This window comes from Rhinoraja longicauda, chromosome 5, assembly GCF_053455715.1.
Source record: "Rhinoraja longicauda isolate Sanriku21f chromosome 5, sRhiLon1.1, whole genome shotgun sequence".
Taxonomy (NCBI): Eukaryota; Metazoa; Chordata; class Chondrichthyes; order Rajiformes; family Arhynchobatidae; genus Rhinoraja; species Rhinoraja longicauda.
The window spans coordinates 26,043,014-26,064,818 of NC_135957.1; the positions used below are offsets into that span (position 1 = coordinate 26,043,014).

Below are 21,805 nucleotides of genomic sequence, written 5' to 3' on the forward strand. Positions count from 1 at the left end.
TTGGTTATTTTTGTTTTGTTTTGAAATACAAATGGTTGTAAATAATTACTTCTGTTTTCAGGTTAAAACAGTAACAAGGGTTTCAGGCTTGGTCATTCGGATTAATACCTGGATACTCACAGAAGGAAGATAATTGTGGTGATTAAGGTCATTATTCTGGCTGGAGGTCTAATGGCCAGTGGGCTCTACAGGGATCAGTGCTGGGACCTCTGTTGTTGGCGATGTATATTAATGACGGGCATGTAGATAGGTTAGTTGTTAAGTTTGCAGATGACAGCAAGGTTACGAGTTGCGGACAGAGAGGAAGGCTGTCAATAAAATGTCAAAATATATAATGAAATGTAATCAACTAGAGAAATGGGCAGAGTAATGGCAAGATGGAGTGTTATCCAAGCAAGTGTGAGGTGCTGCACTTTGGGAGGTTGAATGTAAGGGAAAGATAAATGGTTAATGGCAAGACCCTTATCTGTAGACGGATCTTGGGGTCCAAGTTAGGTTAGGTCCAAAACTCCCTGAAAGTAGCAACACAAATAGATAATAATAATAATAATAATGCATTACATTTATATAGCGCTTTTCAAACACTCAAAGACGCTTTACAGGGATTACTAGAACATAGAGAAGAAAATAAATAGATAAATAAGTAAACAAACAGAAAAAGGAGACAGAAGGTGAGGTGACGGTCAGTGGTTGAAGGCAGTGCTGAACAGGTGAGAGTTCAGTGATGTTTTGAATGTGGTGAGTGAGGAGGAGTCTCTGACGGTTTGGGGTAGTGAGTTCCAGAGGGTGGGAGCAGCGATGGAGAAAGCCCTGTCCCCCCAGGATCTGAGTTTGGTCCGGATGGGGGGGGACAGGAGGTTGGCAGTAGCAGAGCGGAGGGTGCAGGTGGGTGTGTGCCTGTGGAGGAGGTCAGTCAGGTAGGATGGGGCCAGGTTATGGAGGGCTTTGTAGGTCATGAGGAGGATTTTGTACTGGATTCTCTGGGGGATGGGGAGCCAGTGGAGCTTGTAAAGGACGGGGGTGATATGGTCACGGATCGGGGAGTGGGTGAGTAGACGGGCAGCGGAGTTTTGAATGTATTGAAGTTTACTGATGATTTTTGAGGGTGAGCCATGGAGGAGGCTGTTGCAGTAGTCCAGACGGGAGGTGATGAAGGCGTGGATGAGGGTTTCTGCAGCTGTGGAGGGGAGGGATGGACGGAGACGGGCGATGTTTTTGAGGTGGAAGAAGGCTGTAGTGGGCTGTAGTAAAGAGTGGTAAAGAAACCATATGGTATGCCTGTTTTCATCGATCAGGGCATTGAGTGCAAGTGTCTGGATGTTGTGATGCATCTGTACGAGACTTGGGTTAGGCCATATTTGGAGTATTGTATCCCATTACAGGAATGAAGTTAAGGAATTGTGGCGGGTAGGCCATTTCGAACTGAGATGAGGAAAAACTTTTTCAGTCAGAGAGTTGTGAATCTGTGGAATTCTCTGCCTCAGAAGGCAGTGGAGGCCAATTCTCTGAATGCATTCAAGAGAGAGCTAGATAGAGCTCTTAAGGATAGCGGAGTCAGGGGGTATGGGGAGAAGGCAGGAACGGGGTACTGATTGAGAATGATCAGCCATGATCACATTGAATGGTGGTGCTGGCTCGAAGGGCCGAATGGCCTCCTCCTGCACCTATTGTCTATTTATACCGTAGCCAGTCAGAACCTTTATCCCAGGGTGGAAATGTCAAAGACTCAAGGGCATAACTTTAAGATAAGAGGGTTAAGGTTTAAAGGTGACATGCAGGCAAGTTTTTTTACACAGGGAATGGTGGGTGGGTGGTATAGGCTGCCAGGAGACATCTATGATAGTGGCATTGAAGAGGTTTTTGAATAGGCATTTGGATTTGCAGGGAATGGAGGGATATAGATCATATGCAGGCAGAGGAGATTAATTTATCTGGCTTCATGTTTGGCATTGACTTGTGGGCCAAAGGGCCTGTTCTTGTGCTGTGCTGTTCTATGTATGTTCTAAGTATACAGTCGCTTTGTGAGGCGAAAGCAAAGTATTTCTACATAATTACAATCTTAATTGCATTTTCATTCATAGCATTAGCACCCATGCAATTGACATTACCTTCTGTCTTGAGATAATAGAACTATATTTACAATGTGTTCCAGTGGATGTCCCAGGAAAGTTGGCCCTCAATCTTTGCTCATTCACTGTAGTCCAGAAAGGTCTGAACTTTGCTTTATCCTATGTTTCCTTTAGCATCTTTTGTTTTTAAATTCCAGAACAATGTTGCACCAGCCCTTCCCCAATTTGTAAAAATTGTAGAAGTTGGACCAAGGGATGGCCTACAAAATGAAAAGGTATGTATAATTCTTCAAAATTATTGATTGCTTTGAGTTTGATCTTGGTCAACTGGCTGAGTCTGTATCAAGTTGTCTATGTGAGTTTGTATTTTATATGTCTTTACCTTCACAGTAATAATGGTGTCCTTTCAATACTGAATTTTTCTAAGATTGTCTTTGGGATGGTGAGTATTGCAGATCTGAGTACGGTAAATGGAGTGAAGATGCAGATCGAGCTAACTAACTGACTTGTGCATCAACTTCAAGCAGTTGAATGGGTCTCCCATGTTGGTTTGACCCTTCAGGTCCTTGTTAGATCAGGACTGCTTGACTGTTTTTCCAAACTAATTGGATTGGTTTTCCTTCACGGATATGACAATTGATTACATTGGAAGATTGACGATCGAAACAGGCCCATCGGCCCACTGAGTCCGTACTGACCATCCGATCGCCCATTTACAAGAGTTCTATGTTATCCCATTTTCCCTTCCATTCCCTACTCACTGGGGGTGATTTACAGAGGCCAATTAACCTACAAACCCGCACGTCATTGGGATGTGGTAGGAAACCGGAGCAGCTGGAGGAAACCCACGCGGTCACAGAGAGAACATGCAAACCCCATGCAAACAGCACCAGAGGTCAGGATTGAATCCAGGTCTCTGATGCTGTGAGGCAGCGGCTCTACCAGCTGCTCCACTATGCCACCCCTGCCTGGAATGTATCCATTTTGTAGGATTTTGGCAATAATATTACCCAGCCTCATTTGGTTATGGGAAGTGGTGTTCAGCCACCTTTCTTCGACCACTCCAGTCCTTCTGGAATAGTTGGGCAGATATGTCCAAGGGTTCAGACCAAGCTGCATCAGATGATGGAATATCTCAACTTTTGCCCGCAGAATGAGACCTGATAGAAGTATATAAAATCGTGAGCGGTGTAGATAAGGTAGACAGTCGAAGGCATAGCTTTAAGGTGAGTGGGACAAAGTTTAAAGGAGATGTGCAGGACAAGTGTTTTTTACACAGATAGTGGTGGGAGCCTGGTGCGTGTTACCAGGGCCAATGGTCTGGGCAGATACGATATTGGAGTTTAAGAGGGTTTTAGATAGGCACTTGGATATGCAGCGAATGGAGGGATATGGATCATGCAGATGAGATTAGTTTAACTGGTCATCATGTTTGACACAGACATTATGGGCTGAAGGGCCTGTTCCAGTACTGTACTCTTCTGTGTTCTATGTTCTAAGATCTGATGATGGCAGTGCAGTGCAAACACATAAAAGATTTATCAGAAAAGGAAAAAATAAACTTCAGGGCAAATTTCTGTTTGCAATCGGGAATTAGGTTAATTACGTAAATAACTTGGTCGAGTTCCTGGTAGAAAATCAGCAGACTGATTATCTCAACTGTGTCCCGTATTTTGTGCCTATTTTACATTAAAATAAGAAAAATGTTTAAAATCAGATTTTTGATGTCCGAATGGATATGGCATGCTATGATGATGATGTGGCGCCTTCACGCCCACGTTGGCTTGGCATACAGCCTGTCTCCACTGGCGACTTGCCAGCAGCCTCATGAGAAGGTCCAGCCACAAGAGCTCAATAACAACTCCAAGGTCAGATGCACTAATTGGCCTTATCTACACACTGGTTATGATTGGTGAGAATGTATATAAAACCAACGTGGGCGTGAAGGCGCCTCAATGAGACTCCGTGACCAAGAGGCTCTTGGTTTGAGGTACTTGGGTTGTTCTCGGGTGTGACCGGGGGCGATGCCTCATTGTCTCTGACAGAGTAACTGTGATAACTATGAACCTGCGGGCAAAAGTTGAGATATTCCATCATCTGATGCAGCTTGGTCTGAACCCTTGGACATATCTGCCCAACTATTCCAGAAGGACTGGAGTGGTCGAAGAAAGGTGGCTGAACACCACTTCCCATAACCAAATGAGGCTGGGTAATATTATTGCCAAAATCCTACAAAATGGATACATTCCAGGCAGGGGTGGCATAGTGGAGCAGCTGGTAGAGCCGCTGCCTCACAGCATCAGAGACCTGGATTCAATCCTGACCTCTGGTGCTGTTTGCATGGGGTTTGCATGTTCTCTCTGTGACCGCGTGGGTTTCCTCCAGCTGCTCCGGTTTCCTACCACATCCCAATGACGTGCGGGTTTGTAGGTTAATTGGCCTCTGTAAATCACCCCCAGTGAGTAGGGAATGGAAGGGAAAATGGGATAACATAGAACTCTTGTAAATGGGCGATCGGATGGTCAGTACGGACTCAGTGGGCCGATGGGCCTGTTTCGATCGTCAATCTTCCAATGTAATCAATTGTCATATCCGTGAAGGAAAACCAATCCAATTAGTTTGGAAAAACAGTCAAGCAGTCCTGATCTAATAATCTCTGGTGTGTTATTGTACAGTGTCAAGATCCCAATGGGATGTGGTATCCCTTTACCACTATTTCCATTTGATACGATCTTCTTTTGCTGCCTCCCCAATGATCAATGACCCACTATTTGTGAAATTCATAGCTGACGAACATTTGATGAGTCTCGATATTTTACAATAAGTGTATGAATTGTTTTCAGGTGATTGTACCAATGGAAATGAAAATTAAATTGATCAACCTTCTGTCAGAGACGGGATTACCGGTTATTGAAGCCACCAGCTTTGTATCTTCAAAATGGGTGCCCCAGGTATGTTGAAATATAAATCTGGCTGTGGGATAACTGTATAATGCTTTGCAAGAAAAGGTTTATACATGTTGTTACATTTTCCTCAGTTGGGAGTAGATTTGAGTCAGAAATAATTTTGCTGGAACGAAAGTTGAAATTGACTTAGTTCAACGATTTAAGAACAAACACTAAGCTAACAAACACTAAATGGAAATAGAACTCTTTCTATTCAAGTACAGCTTTATCAATGGAGAAATAAACTGATAAATGTATTAAAAAATGTAATGCCTTCTGTGTAGCTCTCAGAATTGTCTGCTATCTGGGTGTTCCCAAAACCCACACCCAGATTAAATCTAACACAGTGATTCCAGAATAAGGCTGCATTACTTTTGTGCAAATAGTGCATCGATTCCTCAGAATCTAAGGGTGGCTCAACTGAATATTGGCTAAACGTTGCGCTAAATGATGAGTCAGCAGCCTAATGGATTTTATAATTGGGAGAAATATAAAACGTATCTCCGACTTGTCACGTATTTTATGTTCACATAAAATATTGCCATTACCCTCTTGTAATGTAGGACCACAAGAGATCAGCCTATGCTGCATTTAGCCTGCTTACTTGCGTCATAAATTCAAAACAAGTTGCTCAAATTAGCATCAAATAAATTTGCACCCAGTGCACACCCTAACAGTAGCACATTAACGTGGGAGGTATTCGTATGTACACTGAAATGTCAAGTGACTCTGACCCATTTGTCTGTGGCTTTCTTCATGAGGCCTCAATGCAAAGCTCATCAATAGTACTTTATCTTCTATCTGGACATGTTACAGTCTTCTGGGTAGGAAAAAACTGCAGATGCTGGTTTAAATCGAAGGTAGACACATAATGCTGGAGTAACTCAGTGGGTCAGGCAGCATCTCAGGAGAGAAGGAATGGGTGATGTTTCGGGTTGAGACCCGAAACATCACCCATTCCTTCTCTCCCGAGATGCTGCCTGACCCACTGAGTTACTCCAGCATTATGTGTCTACCATCGATTTAAACCAGCATCTTCAGATTGAAGAAGGGTCTCGACCCGAAACGTCACCCATTCCTTCTCTCCCGAGATGCTGCCTGACCCGCTGAGTTATTCCAGCATTTTGTGTCTACCTTACAGTCTTCTGGATTCAATTTCAAATTCAATATCTTCAGGTAGCTTGCTGTTGTCTCCAAGTTTGAAACTATTCCTTTGTCCGGGAGTCCTAAGGGTAGCACAGTGGCTCAGCTGGGAAGAGCCACTGCCATGCTGTGCTAGCATCCAGGGTTCAACCCTGACCTCTGATGCCATCTATGTGGAGTTTGCATGTTCACTCTGTGATCGCATGGGTTTCCTCCAGGTTCTCCACATTCCAAAGACAGGCGGTTTGGTAGTTTAGCTGGCCATTGTAAATTGTTCCTGATATGTAGGTAAGTGTTACAATCTGGGGGAGTTGAGAGGAATATGGGGAAAATAAGTTTGTAGGTTAATTGACCTTTGTAAATTCCACGTAGTGTGTTAGAATGAATGTGAAAGTGGGAAGATATAGAACTATGGCCGGCGTGGATTTGGTTGGCCGAAGGGCCTGTTTCCATGCGCATCTTTCAATCAATTTAATACCTTACAGGGAAATTTTGTGGGGGATGGGCCCTTCTATGAACTGGTATAGACTCAGTGGGCTAAAATACTGCTTTAGGGAAAGACAACAGGGAGATGTTTATTCTAATACAGGAGTGTTGGACACGCAATGCTGGGGTAACTCGGCTGGTCAGGCACTATTCTGCAGAACAGGCCAATTCTCTGGATGCTTTCAAGAGAGAGCTAGATAGAGCTCTTAAAGATAGTGGAGTCGGGGGGTATGGGGAGAAGGCAGGAATGGGGTATTGATTGTGAATGGTCAGCCATGATCACATTGAATGGTGGAGCTGGCTCGAAGGGCCCAATGGCCTAACCCTGCACCTATTGTCTATTGAACATGCATAAGTGACATTTTGGATCGAGACCCCTCTCTGACAGAACTGTTGGTTGGTGTCAGAGCTAGAAACAGACAGAGAGGTGCCAGGGAGTGGGGATCCATTTAATAAACATCCCACACCTCTACTCCTGTTAGCTGGCAAGGAAGGAAATGGAATTAAGTGCAGTGGAGTGCAATGGCCTCCCTAACGCATTGGCCATCATCAAACTGTGATACCCGGCTTATATTAGCAGCTGCGATGGACGAGGAGTCCAGGTGTGTGGCAGGAGCTTGGCTTGGTGTCGGGAACACTAACAGTCAGGAACGTGGGTGGGTTTGTGGCAAGAAATGGGGTCCCAGGGTCCTTGTATATTTCCCACACGCTTCAAAACTGACTGAGTCCACTGGAAAATTTATTATACTATAGTGCAACGTTAAAAAGAGTAAAATAAAAGGCTGTTTGAGCATTAATGGGAGTGACATCCAATAGTTTGGAGAAACTGCCAGTTCAGCACTACCCAAGTGCTCTGGGTGCTGTGTTATCAGAGTGTTACTGTCGCCTTTATTACACCAACATGTACAAGCTCTGCAGAAAATAAAACTTAATTACAAATTAAATCCGTGGGACAATGAAGGACCTTATATTCAGGAGAGCTTCCTGTAGGTTTATAAAGTGTACGTCATTTAATGAAGACCATTTTACTCATCAATCTACCTCAGAGTCGTTTTTATATTTCTCACTCAGTTCTACCAAACTCTTTTTCCTTGCCATAATGTTTACATTTTACTGTATTTATAAATTGTACATGAAAAGGGAAATTGCATGTGAACTGATCTGTGATTTATTTTAGCCTGTGGCTTAAAAAGAAACATATTGGTGCTCACAAAAACATTTCACACGTTTTGAAAGGATTCTGAATCATCTGTTTCAGTTCACATCAAGTGTATAAGATTTCAACACCATTCAATTTTTCTTATTTATTATTTTCTAAATATTTAAGTGATTTTCTTTTTCTCGTCAGTTTGGAATCCTCGCATTGCACATAAAGGCAGACGCGTATTTTCCTCAATGAGAGGCAATGCCCTCGATACTTGCCAATGCATTTGTTTTAACATTTAACTATAAGGAAAGTTTAATGAAAATACATTTGACCTCCACACCTCATCTTAGTAATATGAGTTTAATTGCATTTAAAATCTCAAAACGTGTTAGGTTAGCAAGTTGGTGTACTTAATTATTAAGTAACAATGTCAAAATCCTACACACAAGAGTTTCGCTCCTGCACAGAAAATCCACACCAAATAATTTACTAATCATTGACTTAATTGGCTGACATATCTACAGTTCAAGAATTTAACAGTGAAGATGTGCATTAAGTACCAGCCAGCAACAAGAGGAGATCGCATGATGGAATGATCAACTTAGACTTTTTTTTTTATGACAGGCAATCGAAGCCAATAGAAAAATCTCCAATGAGCTGTGTTTCACTGCGATTAAAACCAGATGGGCTTTGTAATGGGAACTTTGGGGGGGTGGGGCGGGTGGGGAGGTGATGGCGGTTATTCACACTTAACATCGCTACCCTGTTATTGACACTGAACACGACTCCCTTGTGTGTTTAGCAGGTTGATAAAAGACTTGTAAAGAGGAAAAAGCATTATAAAGAGGAAATATACCGAGAGAGCCTACAAATAGTAAGCGCTGTGTGGATAGTGTTGATGAATAGACTATGTGAGTGCACCATATGTTTTTGTAGTGATAAAGATGTGCGTTTTTCAAGAATGGGGATGAGAGATGATTTTGCATCTTGGAAGCAAAGAGACAAATTAAAGAGCAGTGATGAAGTAGTTCAACTAAAGTCTTTAATTTAAAAATAGATGAGAAGAAATCCGAGAATTAATATTTGTAAGGTGATGAATATCTGGAATCTGTCAACATCTGGAACAATATATATATTTTTAAGCAACAAGATGACAAGCTACTTTAAATTAATTGCTGAGCCAAAGTCCGTTCACAGTGTAAAGGGGATTTTAGCTGATGGTCACTATAGACAATAGCCAATAGGTGCAGGTGTAGGCCATTCGGCCCTTCGAGCCAGCACCGCCATTCAATGTGATCATGGCTGATCATTCTCAATCAGTACCCCGTTCCTGCCTTCTCCCCATACCCCCTGACTCCGCTATCCTTAAGAGCTCTAGCTCTATAAAGTGACTGGGATGGGGTATTGTGGAGGACAGGAGTCAGTGCAGCTGACTCCTAGATCCAGGAAGCCAGGTTTGATCCTGACCTTTGCAGCTGTCTCTGTGGAGTTTGCATGTTCTTCCTGTTACTGGGTTTCCTCCCACATCTCATAGATAGCAGAGAATTAAAAATGCAAGTTGCAAGCCAAGTGAAAGTCAACAGGTTGCATGGTTACAGGGGAGTGGGTCAAGAGTCGAGAGTCAAAAGTGTTTAATTGTCATATGTACAGAAATGGAACAATGATATTCTTATTTGCAGCAGCTTAACAGGTATGTAAACACAATAGTCAATAGGTAAAATAATAAAGCAAAAATAGTTCAATAAACTGGAGGGATTGATCCATTGGGAGCTTGCAGAGACTAGATTGGCCAAATAGCCTCCTCCTTTGTCATAACATGCACGTGGGGTAACATTCATGTTTGAAAGTCGGAGAGTACACTGAACAAGAGCTTTTAAGCAAGATGTTGTTGACTTTGGAAGCTGGGTAGAAATTGATCACTGTGGCTAGACAGAATTATTAAGTGATAAAACTGCTGTGAAAAATGGCAGGTATTCAAACAATCCTTGGCAGAGTTCTCAACGTACATAGTCTTCAAGGACAAGAGTACTCTTATGTAACTAATCAACCTTGTCAATAAAAATAGGTCGTGGACAATTAAAGTTTTATATAAGAAGATGTAAAGAACAGAAAGGGATATTGAAATCAATTTAACTCATTCATAGAAATATTCTGCAGGTCTTCTAATGGTGGAAGTGAATGAAATGAGAAATATAAAGCCAGTCAATGACATAAATAAAGACAAAGAGAGTGATCAAGGACACTTTAATAACTTTAAAATAAACAGACAAGATGAATTTGATTTATTTTAAGATACTAGTTTAGTTTATTAGTTTAGTTTGTTGTCACATATACAGTGAAAAGCTTTTGTTGCGTGCTACCCAGTCAGTGGAAAGATAATACATGATGGACACTGGTAAGTCTTCACTAAAATTTTAAGACAGTTGATCAGAAATTGGATCCATGTGCATTTGTTTATATGTGTACAATTTTACAATTGGGGAATTGAACCGAACACTTAGAATAAAGAAGATAAAACAGTACCGTGCAGGAACAGGCCCTTCAGCCCACTATGCCCAATTTTAAATAATCCCATCTGCCTACCCATGACCCCTATATTGCTTCCCTGTTCATGTGTCTGTCTACATAACTCTTGTCAATGAGAAGAATTTGAGCAGGTCACATTTAATGCACTATAACTTTACTGAATCCAACTTCAAGACCAATGGAGGACCCAGCATGGGGGGGGGGGGGGGGGGGAGGGGAAAGGACATTGGGGAGAGAGGGAGAACAAAGGACAATGAGGACCCGGCGTGGAGGAACCGCTGTGGGGAGAGAAAAACAGGAGGTGCCGCCGTGCTTTGTAACTTTGCCAGCGCCGTAGGTGGTTGCTGTTTGTACACATTGGGTATATAGCAAAGAATTTCACGTGCTTTGTCACATGTGACAATAAAGTATTCCATTCCATTCAACATATTTGTATCACTAAATATTTGCATCATTTGCCCACTTGCTTTTGTCAGCTGGCAGATCACACAGAAGTCATGCAAGGAATAAAGAAGTGTCCACAAGTATCTTATCCTGTATTGACACCAAATCTCCATGGATTTCAGGCTGCTGTAAGTACATTTTATGTTGATCCGAATGTGACACTACTATTTCCCCAAGCAGAGTAGAAAATAACGAGGGAATATAGACTTAACTGGAAGCTGATGAGAAGGGAGTTGATGAAAGTTAATTTTGGTTCAATAAGAGTGGCACGTCCAGTAGAACTGCTGCCTCACAGCACCAGAAACTGGATTCGACTCTGGCCTCGGGTGCTGTCTGTTTGGAGTTTGCATGCCCTCCCTGTGACTGCATGCGTTTCCTCTGGGTCCTCTGGTTTCCTGTCCTTTGTAAATTACCCCTAGAGTGTACAGGAAGTGTATGTGAAAGTGGGATAGCAGGGTCGGCGTGGGCTTAGTGGGCCAAAGAGCCTGTTTCCATGCTTTCACTGAAGTACTGGAGTGCTTAGAATGCACCAGAAATCTGGAGAAGACAGAATGCCCCATCTCATTTAAAGCCGTAAGCTTTGAAGAGCCATAACCGACAAGACTGAGCCAAGAGCTTGGAAGTGGGATTAAACTAATTTTCATAGAGTCCATTTATAGCTGGCAGAGACACAGGGGTGAAGGACCACCTTCTACAATGTGAATTCCAGCGTTCTGTTCCAGAAGTTGGTTTTGAATGTCAATGTTGGAGAAAAGGGTGGCACAGTGGGCCATGGTAGAGTTGCTGCCTTACAGCACCAGAGACCTGGGTTTGATTCTGACTACAGGAGATGTCAGTACGGAGTTTGTACATTCTCCCTGTCACAGCGTGGGTTTTCCCTGGGTGCTCTGGGTTCCTCCCACAATCCCAAGGTCTGCAGGTTTGTAGGTTAATTGGCTTCTGTAAAATTGTTCGTAGTGCTAGTGCATGGGGTTGGCATGGACTCGGTGGGCCGAAGGGCCTGTTTCCACGCTGTATCTCTTATGTCTAAAGTCTAAAGTAAAGTGTAATTTAATGTGTGAAACAATGGCAAATAATTTAATTTCAGATGGAAGCCGGGGCAAAAGAAGTGGCAATTTTCGGAGCAGCCTCTGAAACCTTCAGTAGGAGGAACACGAATTGTTCCATTGAAGAGAGCATGCAGCGATTTGAACAGGTGATCAGAGCCGCAAAGCAAGGCTGCATTCCTGTACGAGGGTAGGCACCTTATCTTTAGCATTTACTGTGTATAATAGTCATGGAGTCATTCAGCAAGAAGTTCATAAGTTCTGGGAGCAGAATTAAGCCATTCAGCCCATCAAGTCTATCTACGTCCATCAATCATTCAGCCCATCAAGTCTAGCAATCATGGCTGATCTATCTTTCCCCTCTCAGCATTCTCCTGCCTTCTCCCCATAGCCCCTGACACCCTTACCAATCAAGAATCTGTCAATCTCCGCCTTAAAAATATCCATTGACCGGACTTCCACCGCCGTCTGTGGCAATGAATTCCACAGATTCTCCAAAGTTACCCCTTTGTCCCACCATGTCCGTGCCAACCATCATATATACACTGATCCCATGTACCAGCACTTAGTCCACAGCCTTGTTGGTCCAAGTGCTTATCTATGTTATTTTTAAATGTTGTGAGAGTTCCTGCCTCCACCACATTCTCAGGCAGCGCATTCCAGATTGCAACCACCCCCCTGGGTGAGCAAATTCTTCCTCAGAACCTTTCTAAATGTCTTACTTTGTACCTTAATGCCACTCCCTCCAATCTTAGACATGGCTCACGACCATGAGGAGGGGTTTATCACCATCTTCCCCATCTGTGGCTCTCATAATGTTGCACCCTTCTATCAGGTAGCTCCTCAGTGCCTTCACCCTCAGGTAAACAAACCCAGCCTTTCCAGCCGCAGCTCATAGCGGAAATATTCCAGCCCAGGTCACGTACTGGTGAATCTCTGTAGCTGATCGACATCCTGCTGTATCCTTTGTCAACTTCTTCACTGTCTGCAACTCTACCAATTTTTCTGTTGTCTGCAAACTTAATGACCAGCCCGTCTAAACATTTATATATATATACCACAAACAACGGAGGTCCCGGCACTGGTCTCTCACGCACTTCCAGGTGGAATGGCACCCTTCCTTCCACGACTACTTCCTGCTTTTTCTGGGTAAGGCAGTTCTGAATCCAAGCTACCATGTCACCACGGAGCCCATGCATCTTAAAATTTTGGATCAATTTACCGCGAGAGATCTGATTAAATACCTTAGTAAGGTCCACGTTGACACCCACTGTCTTACCCGATTCCATCACCCTTGTACTTCGTGTGTAGGCTTTGGTAGAATACGGGGGGGAAAGGTTTGGCAGAATGAGTGGTAACCTTATTTAAAATATAAGGTCCTAAGGGGGCTTCACATGGGGGCTTGCTGAGAGTTACAAACAAGAGGACATTGCCACAAAATAAGGGTGCACTCGTTTAAAATGGAGGTGCATGGAAAGTTATTTTCCCAAACGTTAGTGAGTCTCTGGGATTCTGGATGGTGGAGGCTAAAACGTTGGATATGTTTAAGGTAGAGGTATATAAATATTTGTACGTCAGGCATTAGGGTCGGGGATTGTTTAGTTTATTGTCACGTGTTACCGAGGTACAGTGAAAAGCTTTTGTTGCGTGCTAACCAGTCCGCAGAAAGACAATACATGATTACAATCGACTATATGCAGTGTATAGATACATGATAAGGTATAACGTTTAGTGCAAGGTAAAGCCAGCAAAGTCCGATCAAGGATAGTCCGAGGGTTACCAAAGAGGTGGATAGTAGTTCAGCACTGCTCTCTGGTTGTGGTAGGACGATTCAGTTGCCTGATAACAGCTGTCCCTGAATCTGGAGGTGTGCATTTTCATACTATTGAAGGCTATGGGAGGTGCGCGTTTTCATAGATATTGTTGGCTATGAGGAACTGGCACAGAAGAGGTGGAAAGGCCAGCATAGATCAGCCATGGTCCTATTGAATGGTGGGGAAGGCTTGAGGGGCCTGGTGGTATACTCCTGCTCCTGTTTCCATGCGTTCTTGTGTAATTGGGACCGCGTTGTGGGGACCAATCAGTTATTTAAGGCCAGAGGTTGATTTGAGGAGTTGGGGGCATTACTGAAAGTACACTCTAAAAACGTTATACCTTCCTGACCTTGTCACACTCTTCATTAGTCCCGATAATTTGAATGGCTTGAACTTAACCCTCGCTACTGGTTGCATTGTGGGAACTGGTTTAAATATTTCAATGAAGAGTTACACCTCTCCATCATGAGATGTTTGCTTCCTGCACACCCTACTTCCAATCAATCCCCAACTTTTATGCCATAACCACCGTCAAATATTCCCCCTTCATTATTGTGCGTCTTTGAGGGAGTTTAACATTGAATCCGAGGTTTGTATCACAACAGTTGTATCACAACAGAATCCCAGGTTTGTATCACAACCTGAGCAAATTCACAAGATTTCTATTCTCTCCACATCCAATTGATTGAAGAATATTTATTCACAAAATGCTGGAGTAACTCAGCAGGTCAGGCAGCATCTCTGGAGAGAAGGAATGGGTGACGTTTCGGGTCGAGACCCTTCTTCAGACTATGAGGAAGAAGTTCTTGTACTACTGATTGAAGAATATGTTTACTTGAGGTTCCCGCCTCCTTTTGCCTTTTGTTGTTTATAATTTTGGGATACAGCTTGGAAACAGGCCCACCAAGTCCACGTCAACCATTGATTCACAGTGGTTCTAGGTTATTCCACTTTCTCATTCACTGCACATGAGAGATAATTTCACAGTGACCAATTAACCTACAAATCTGTGGAATTCTCTGCCTCAGAGGGCAGTGGAGGCCAATTATCTGAATACATTCAAGAGAGAGCTAGATAGAGCTCTTAAGGATAGCGGAGTCAGGGGGTATGGGGAGAAGGCAGGAATGGGGTACCGATTGAGAATGATCAGCCATGATCACATTGAATGGCGGTGCTGGCTCGAAGGGCCGAATGGCCTCCTCCTGCACCTATTGTCTATTGTCTAAACCTGCATGTGGGATGTGGGAGGAAACCGAATTACCTGGAGGAAACTCAAGTTGTCACAGGGAGAAAGTGCAAGCTCCGCACACACAGCACCCAGCGTCAGGATTGAACCCGGGACTCTGGCGCTGTGGGGCAGTATCTCTACCGCTGCGCCACTGTGCCGCCCTCAGCGTTACACATTACAAATGAAAACTTTTATGCCTGCATCATCTCTTTGGTAAACACATCTAATTATTTCCACAACTTTTTTCCCCAAGCTGTCTAATTGGCTTCCCTTCAGGTATTTAGGTAATTGGTTCCGTTCCCACCGTTCTTTCAGGCAGTGAATTTTAAGTCACGACAATTCATTGCATAAAGATATGTTTCCATGTTTTCCTCTAGTTCTTTTGCTAATCCCCATTATTGTTTCTTCTCTGGTTATCAGTTCTTCTGCCATCTCCTTATTTACTCTATCAAAGCCATTCATGATTTTGATTAGTTTCCTCAAATTTCCCCTAACTCCCCTGTGCAGTTTTATCAGGTAGCTACTTGCAACGTCTTGACGATTCTCAATGCAAAGGGAATGAGGTTTGGAAGGAGTAACAGACCCTGTTGTCTGGATCCCATTACCTTTATAGTAGACATCCTTTTGGAAAAAATAATTAGTTATTGTTGCTAGCACTGGTTGTGACTTCCCTCCCCCTCCCCTATATTCCTTCATCTGGCTTCACAATTTGCAGCTCTTCAATCCTTTTCTCTCGCACCATTTGTTTTCAGCTCAGACCTTTGTCCAACCATCTGCCTATCAATACTCCCCCTCGCCTGTGTTCATCTATTACATGCCTTGCTTTGCCTTGCCCCTCCTCTCATCTAGCTTTCTTCCGCCCTCCCACAATCTGGCTGATGGTGGCACAGTGGGGTAGCGGTAGAGTTGTTGCCTCGCTGAGCCAGCGACCCAGGTTCGATCCTGACCTCGGTTGCTACCTGTATAGAAGTTTGTACATTCTCCTTGTGACCACATGGGTTTTCTCTGGGTGCCCCTGTTTCCTCTTACACTATAAAGACGTGCAGGTCTGTAGGTTAATCGGCTTTTATAAATTGTCCCTTGTGCGCAGGATGGAACTAGTGTATGGGGTAATCTTTGGTCGGCGTGGACTAGGTTGACCAAACGGCCTGTTTCCAAGATGTATCTCTAAACTAAACTAAGAAAAAACTAAAGTTCCTGACCAAAAACATCACCCATTCATGTTTTCCAGGGATGCTGCTTCACCCGCTGAGTGACTCCAGTATTTTGTGTCTTTTTCTATGCTTGTGATTACACTTTGTCAAGTTGGAAAATATTCTGGGCAGAAGTTATCACTCAATAAACACCACATAGACAGATTACCAGGTTATTTGTCATATTGCTGTTTTTAGGCACCCAGGCTGGTTAATGTATTTCCTATTTTCCAACTGTAACTACACTTCAGTGGTAATTCATTATCTAAAACAAATGTTTTGGCTGTCATGAGTCCATGAAAGATGCCACAGAATGGCAAGCCTTTCTTTGTCCTCGTACTTGAACTCGGACTAAATCCTTAGTATATCTTGGCACAGAGAACCATAAGACTTAATCTTACTTTACACACTGTACACAAGAGATGCATTGTCCATTAAAATTCTAGATCCTGCATACATAAGCATTTATGAATTTCTTTTTAAAGACGTACAGAACCCTAGAATTTTAGAATGTTCTTTGCAGCATAATAATCAATGCAGCAAAAATAACAGATATATAGATGTCATTTGTTGTACGCTGCATGACCTCACTCTTACCTATTGACTTTGGTTAGAGTTCAGTAAAGTAAGGAGATATCTAACAGCATACACCAAAACTAACTTTCTTACCATGTTATTTTTCTTCGTAACATTATTTTTGCTGCTCCTTTTTGTAATAACTGTGGCAACAAGTAGCCTTATTGACACTTATCAATATTGACAACAATACATAATAAATAATAATAATAATATATTCCTTTATTTGTTCCACACCGGGGAAATTTACAGTGTTACACAAAACTAATACACAAAACTAATACACAAGAATAGTGAGAGAAATAACTTAACTAACTACTAAAAAAGAGAAAAAATGCTCACCTGTGAGCAGGGGCTGCTGCAACAGCTGCTGCACAGGGAGGCACCATCTTGAAATTATGACATCAAATCCAAATTATATAGAGTAACATTCAGATGAGCTTTAAAAAAAAGTTTTGTCCATGACTGGAATGAACCGTAAAGAGAAAAGGTTGGTTATAGTATACAATTTTCCCAAGTCCCGGTAATGTTCACAGCCTATTATTATGAGAAATGGATACACAGTAAATAGACATGTAGAAATATAAAATGTTTACATCAGATGAGAAATGAAAATATGCTGTGCAGTTTGCAAGTAGTTAACTTCAGGTAGTGCATAGTTCTCTCTTTGCTTTTAAACTCAGCATAACCAATGGCAACATCCCCATTTCTATATCAATGAACCTAAAGAGATTTTTAATGTAAAAAGGCAGAGTTGGATTGTTTCCTGTACATTGCACATTCAGCTGCGCTGTGAGTAGTGCTCAACTTCTTGAGCTAAAATGGAAAGTTTTCTAAAAGCTCAAAGCTGCGGGCTGTAACAGCCATTTCAGGCTTTAAACAGGGTGGATTCATTTTGTCATACAAGTCCAGAATGTGATTGTGGTAGAATTGGCATGTAAATTAAATCTTTGAAATTCTTTCTCAGAACAAAAATCAGAAATGCAGGAAAATCTGGTTAACATTTTGAAGCCAGGTCTGGTAAAGTGACAAGTAATATTGGTGCTACACAAATTCCAGGTGTCACTAACCAGAGGAATCAAACTATCTTGCCATTGCCATCACCCAAAGCCCACTCCGCCATCAAACTGATAATGATCAGTGATGGTGCAAGGGTAGTTGGTGGTTGAGTGGTCACAATTGACCGTTTCACGCAAAGGGTGGTGGGTGTATGGAACAAGCTATCAGAGGAGGTAGTTGAGGCTGGGACTATCCCAACGGTTAAGAAACAGTTAGACAAGTACATGGATAGGACAGGTTTGGAGGGATATGGACCAAACGCGGGCAGGTGAGACTAGTGTAGCTGGGACATGTTGGCCAGTGTGGGCAAGTTGGGCCGAAGGGCCTGCTTTCACACTGTATCACTCTATGACTCTACAACATACACTTTATTGAACTAACTGCTTAAATACGGTCTCCACAGCCAGGTCAGTGATGGTCTTCCCGATCCTCCAAAGTTTTTCTGTTATCTATCAGGTCGCATCAGCAGCCTGATGGAGCTCCAACCAGGACAAAGCAGTCCACTTGATTAGTAGTCCATCACCACCCTGAGGTTTCATTCCCTCCACCCCTGAGGCATTGTGCCATCATTAGGTGCAACTTGCCAAGGCTACCTCAACAGCATCAGCAGGACCCTCTATCTTCCTGAGACACAAACTGACATGATCATCACCATCTACACATTCCCCTGCACATGGAAATGTATGGCTGATCCTTCAGTATTGTTGGGTCATAAGTCCTGCAACATCCTGACCCATAAAACTGTGCTTAAAGGAAGCAGCTTACCACCATCTTGATTTGGTCTCGGTTTAGGAATTTATTGCCACAGACAGCAATGAATATTGTTAAGGCGGAGATCGACTGATTCTTGCTTAGTATGGGTGTCAGGGGTTATTGGAAGTAGACAGGAGAATGGAGTTGAGAGGGAGAGATAAATCAGCCATGATTGAATGGTGGAATAAACTTGATGGGCCAAATAGCCTAATTCTGCCCTGATAACCTAAGAACATGAACCTATGTGCCAAAGTAAAGTTGAAAGATTTTTTTTGCATGCTGTTCGAACAGATCAGATATACCGTATATAGGTACAATCACTTCAGACTCATGTACAACAGACAGAGCTCTCATCTGCTGCTGAGTGCTGGCCCTGTATCCCCGACAGGTTTAAGAAACCCTGGATTACAATGGTTTCCATTGTTGAAAGTTCACCATAGCATCGCTCTAACAGAGAGCTTCACATCTGACAACCTGTCTCTCTCAAAGGGAAGACTTCTGCACAGTGTGTGCCAGTACGGCACCCCTCCCACAACCCCCCCACCCACACGCGCATGCACTTGCAACAAAACCCCTGTAAAAGTCAGCCCTCATTGACCACCCTTGCAAAGGAGTTGGCACTTTGCCCACTGATACCTGTACAACCAGACCCTAAAAAGCACTCGTGCATCAGATGAAGATCAGAGGAATTTGGAGTAATCTAAGGGAATTTACTGGGCTGCATACTCAACATATTAAAGGGCAAAAGAAGATGGACAACATCTGTGTGTAGCTGCTCTGATTTCTTGGCCAAATAATTGTTGAATACTTCCAGCTATGATCTGTACATGCGGTTACCCAACTTTGTCCTATCTGGCTGGATTTTATCTACAATTAGTACCCTGTTAAAAATGTACAGTTTGTTAATATGTGGTCAATGTTTATGATAAGTCTCTCTGGAAATATCGTATCAGGCCTGTGTGAGACAATTTGTAATCTGACAGGAAGTATTTAAACAAATGCTTGTGCTAATAAAAGTATTTAAATAAACACTATGGCCCAGTACCAGGAAAACATTAAATAAACAAATCTAGGCTTGACCTTTAAGAAGTGCACATATTTCTGAAAATTATATTTGTTATTTATAAAAATAAATAGCTTATTTATCTTTTAATTTTGAAACCTTGTGAATGGATACTTATGATCCGAAGAAGGTCTGAAGAAGGGTCTCGACCCAAAATGTCACCTATTTCTTCTCTCCGGAGATGCTGCCTGATCCGCTGAGTTAGACCAGCTTTTTGTGTCTATCTTTGGTTTAAACCAGCCTATATGATCTCCTCTCCTTGATCATCGTTACTGGCTTTGATCTGTTCTTTTGCGTGCTTTTTATTCATTTGTTCTATGTACCTTTTTATTTCTCTCGTTTCCCCCCTCCTCTTGGCTCTCAGTCCGAAGAAGGGTCTCGAACTGAAATGTCATCTACCTTTTTCTCCAGAGATGCTGCCTGACCCGCGGTGTTACTCCAGCTTCTTGTGTCTATATGATCTTTGGATCTTTTATATCTTTGAGCTGACCATAAATGAGGTGGTCAAAGTATAATATGACATTGAGCTTTATGTGCAGTTAAAGGTTGTTCACTTTTTTATTCAGTTACGTGAGAGGATTACAGCTATTTGTAATTATGATTTAATACCAGTCTTAACTGTATTCATAAAGAATAGGAGTAGAATTAAGCCATCGGCCCATCAAGTCTACTCCGCCATTCAATCATGACTGATCTATCTCTCCCTCCCAACCTTCTACCCATAACCTCTGACACCTGTACTGATCAAGAATCTATCTCTGCCTTAAAAATATTCACTGACTTGGCCTCCACAGCCTTCTGTGGCACAGATTCACCACCCTCTGACTAAAGAGTATTGACTTTTTAAATAATGCATTTATATTTGGAGTGTGGCCAGGCTAACATTTATTGCCCAATGCTAGTTGCCCTTTGAAGGAGGTGAATGCCTTCCTGGATCACTGCAGTCCTGCAGATGAAGATCCTCCCAAGGCACTGATGGATCTGGAGCCCCGGATTTACACCCAGAGGCAAGGGAGGAATGATGGTGTGTTACCAAGTCCGGATGGTATACAACTTGGAAAAATAAACTGATATTGCGTGTTTCCACGTGCCTGCCATCTTGGTCCTTGTATGCATCGCGGACCTGGCTGGGGGGCTGCTTTTGTCCTGGCCAGGGACAGTAAATGTAAGGGCAAGGAACTGCAGATGCAAAAAGACACAAATGCTGGAGTAACTCAGCAGGTCAGGCAGCATCCCTAGAGACCATGGACAGGTGACGTTTCATGTCAAAACCCTTCTTCAGACTAATTACAGGGGAGGGGGGAAAGAAAGTTGGAAAAGAGGAGGAAAAGTGGGAATAAAATGTAATACATTTTGTCAATGGTGCACACTGCAATCTTGTGGATGATTAGTGCGAATACATTGTATTGTATACTACAAGATAATGGTATTGGCAAAACCTTATAGAGACCAATCCCAACATGATTTTGGAAATACTTTTCTTTCAGATAGCTTTGTTTATTATTGTCACGTGTTCAGTGAAAAGCTTTTTCTTGTGTGCCATCCAGTCAAAGAAAATACTATACATGATACAATCAAGCCATCCACGGAGTACAGATAAAAAATTTAAGTGTTAAACTTGAGTTTTGGCCTTCTGTAGCTACGAAGTTGATTTGATCTATGATATATATCAACTTCTAAATGTTATGCGATGGTAGACTCCATCTACTGAATAACACTGTATGGTATACAGTTGTTATTTTTCACTGGTGAATAGTTTTGTTGAGTGACTTTAGGGCTGTAAACAACTTATAAACTAGCTGCGAGAAAATGCTCGCAATGGAATTCCATACACAGAAGCGTCACGGACATTGCTGGCTCACCAGATGATCAGCGTTGCAGAACAAAGTAAACAGTTTTATTTTGTTGGAATAAAAGGTAAATGGAAAGAAAGATTTTCTTTCAAAAGGTCAGCTTTCAGAAATAATTATTGGAAGAACAGAGGCCCTGTAAATGTGTTACACCCTGGCAATTGGGAGAGGATTGTGGCTTTAATAAACAAAACAACTGGTTTTCTTGCAGCAAAATTACAATTTCCACAGTTAGATTTGAGATCCGTTGCAAACTAAAAATCAAATTGCTAATTTGCCAACTCCTGACTTGCTGAGCATTTCCCATATTTTGTATTTTTTATTAAGTTTGGGTTTCTTTGACAAGAAGCCAAATATTTTCCCACTTTGAAACTTCCTTCCTTTCTTTAATTTCCCCTTGCTCACATAATTGACAGGACAGCAGAGAGCTACATGTGCTGCCAGTGTTCCCAAAACACAATAT

The 21,805-nt window shown here is 42.5% G+C and overlaps 1 protein-coding gene across 4 annotated transcripts in view; it reads left to right on the forward strand.

Annotated features, from left to right (window-relative positions):
* The window catches only part of hmgcll1 (3-hydroxymethyl-3-methylglutaryl-CoA lyase like 1), a 65,531-nt gene that overhangs the window by 936 nt on the left and 42,790 nt on the right, over positions 1 to 21,805 (forward strand). For 3 of the 4 annotated variants that reach the window (XM_078399176.1, XM_078399173.1, XM_078399175.1), the window contains exons 2-6: positions 2,267 to 2,344; positions 4,913 to 5,020; positions 8,593 to 8,664; positions 10,793 to 10,888; positions 11,848 to 11,996. In XM_078399176.1, coding sequence (XP_078255302.1) covers positions 2,267 to 2,344; positions 4,913 to 5,020; positions 8,593 to 8,664; positions 10,793 to 10,888; positions 11,848 to 11,996 — 503 coding nt within the window. The remainder of the gene's footprint in view (positions 1 to 2,266; positions 2,345 to 4,912; positions 5,021 to 8,592; positions 8,665 to 10,792; positions 10,889 to 11,847; positions 11,997 to 21,805) is intronic. The other variant, XM_078399174.1, reaches the window with a different exon arrangement.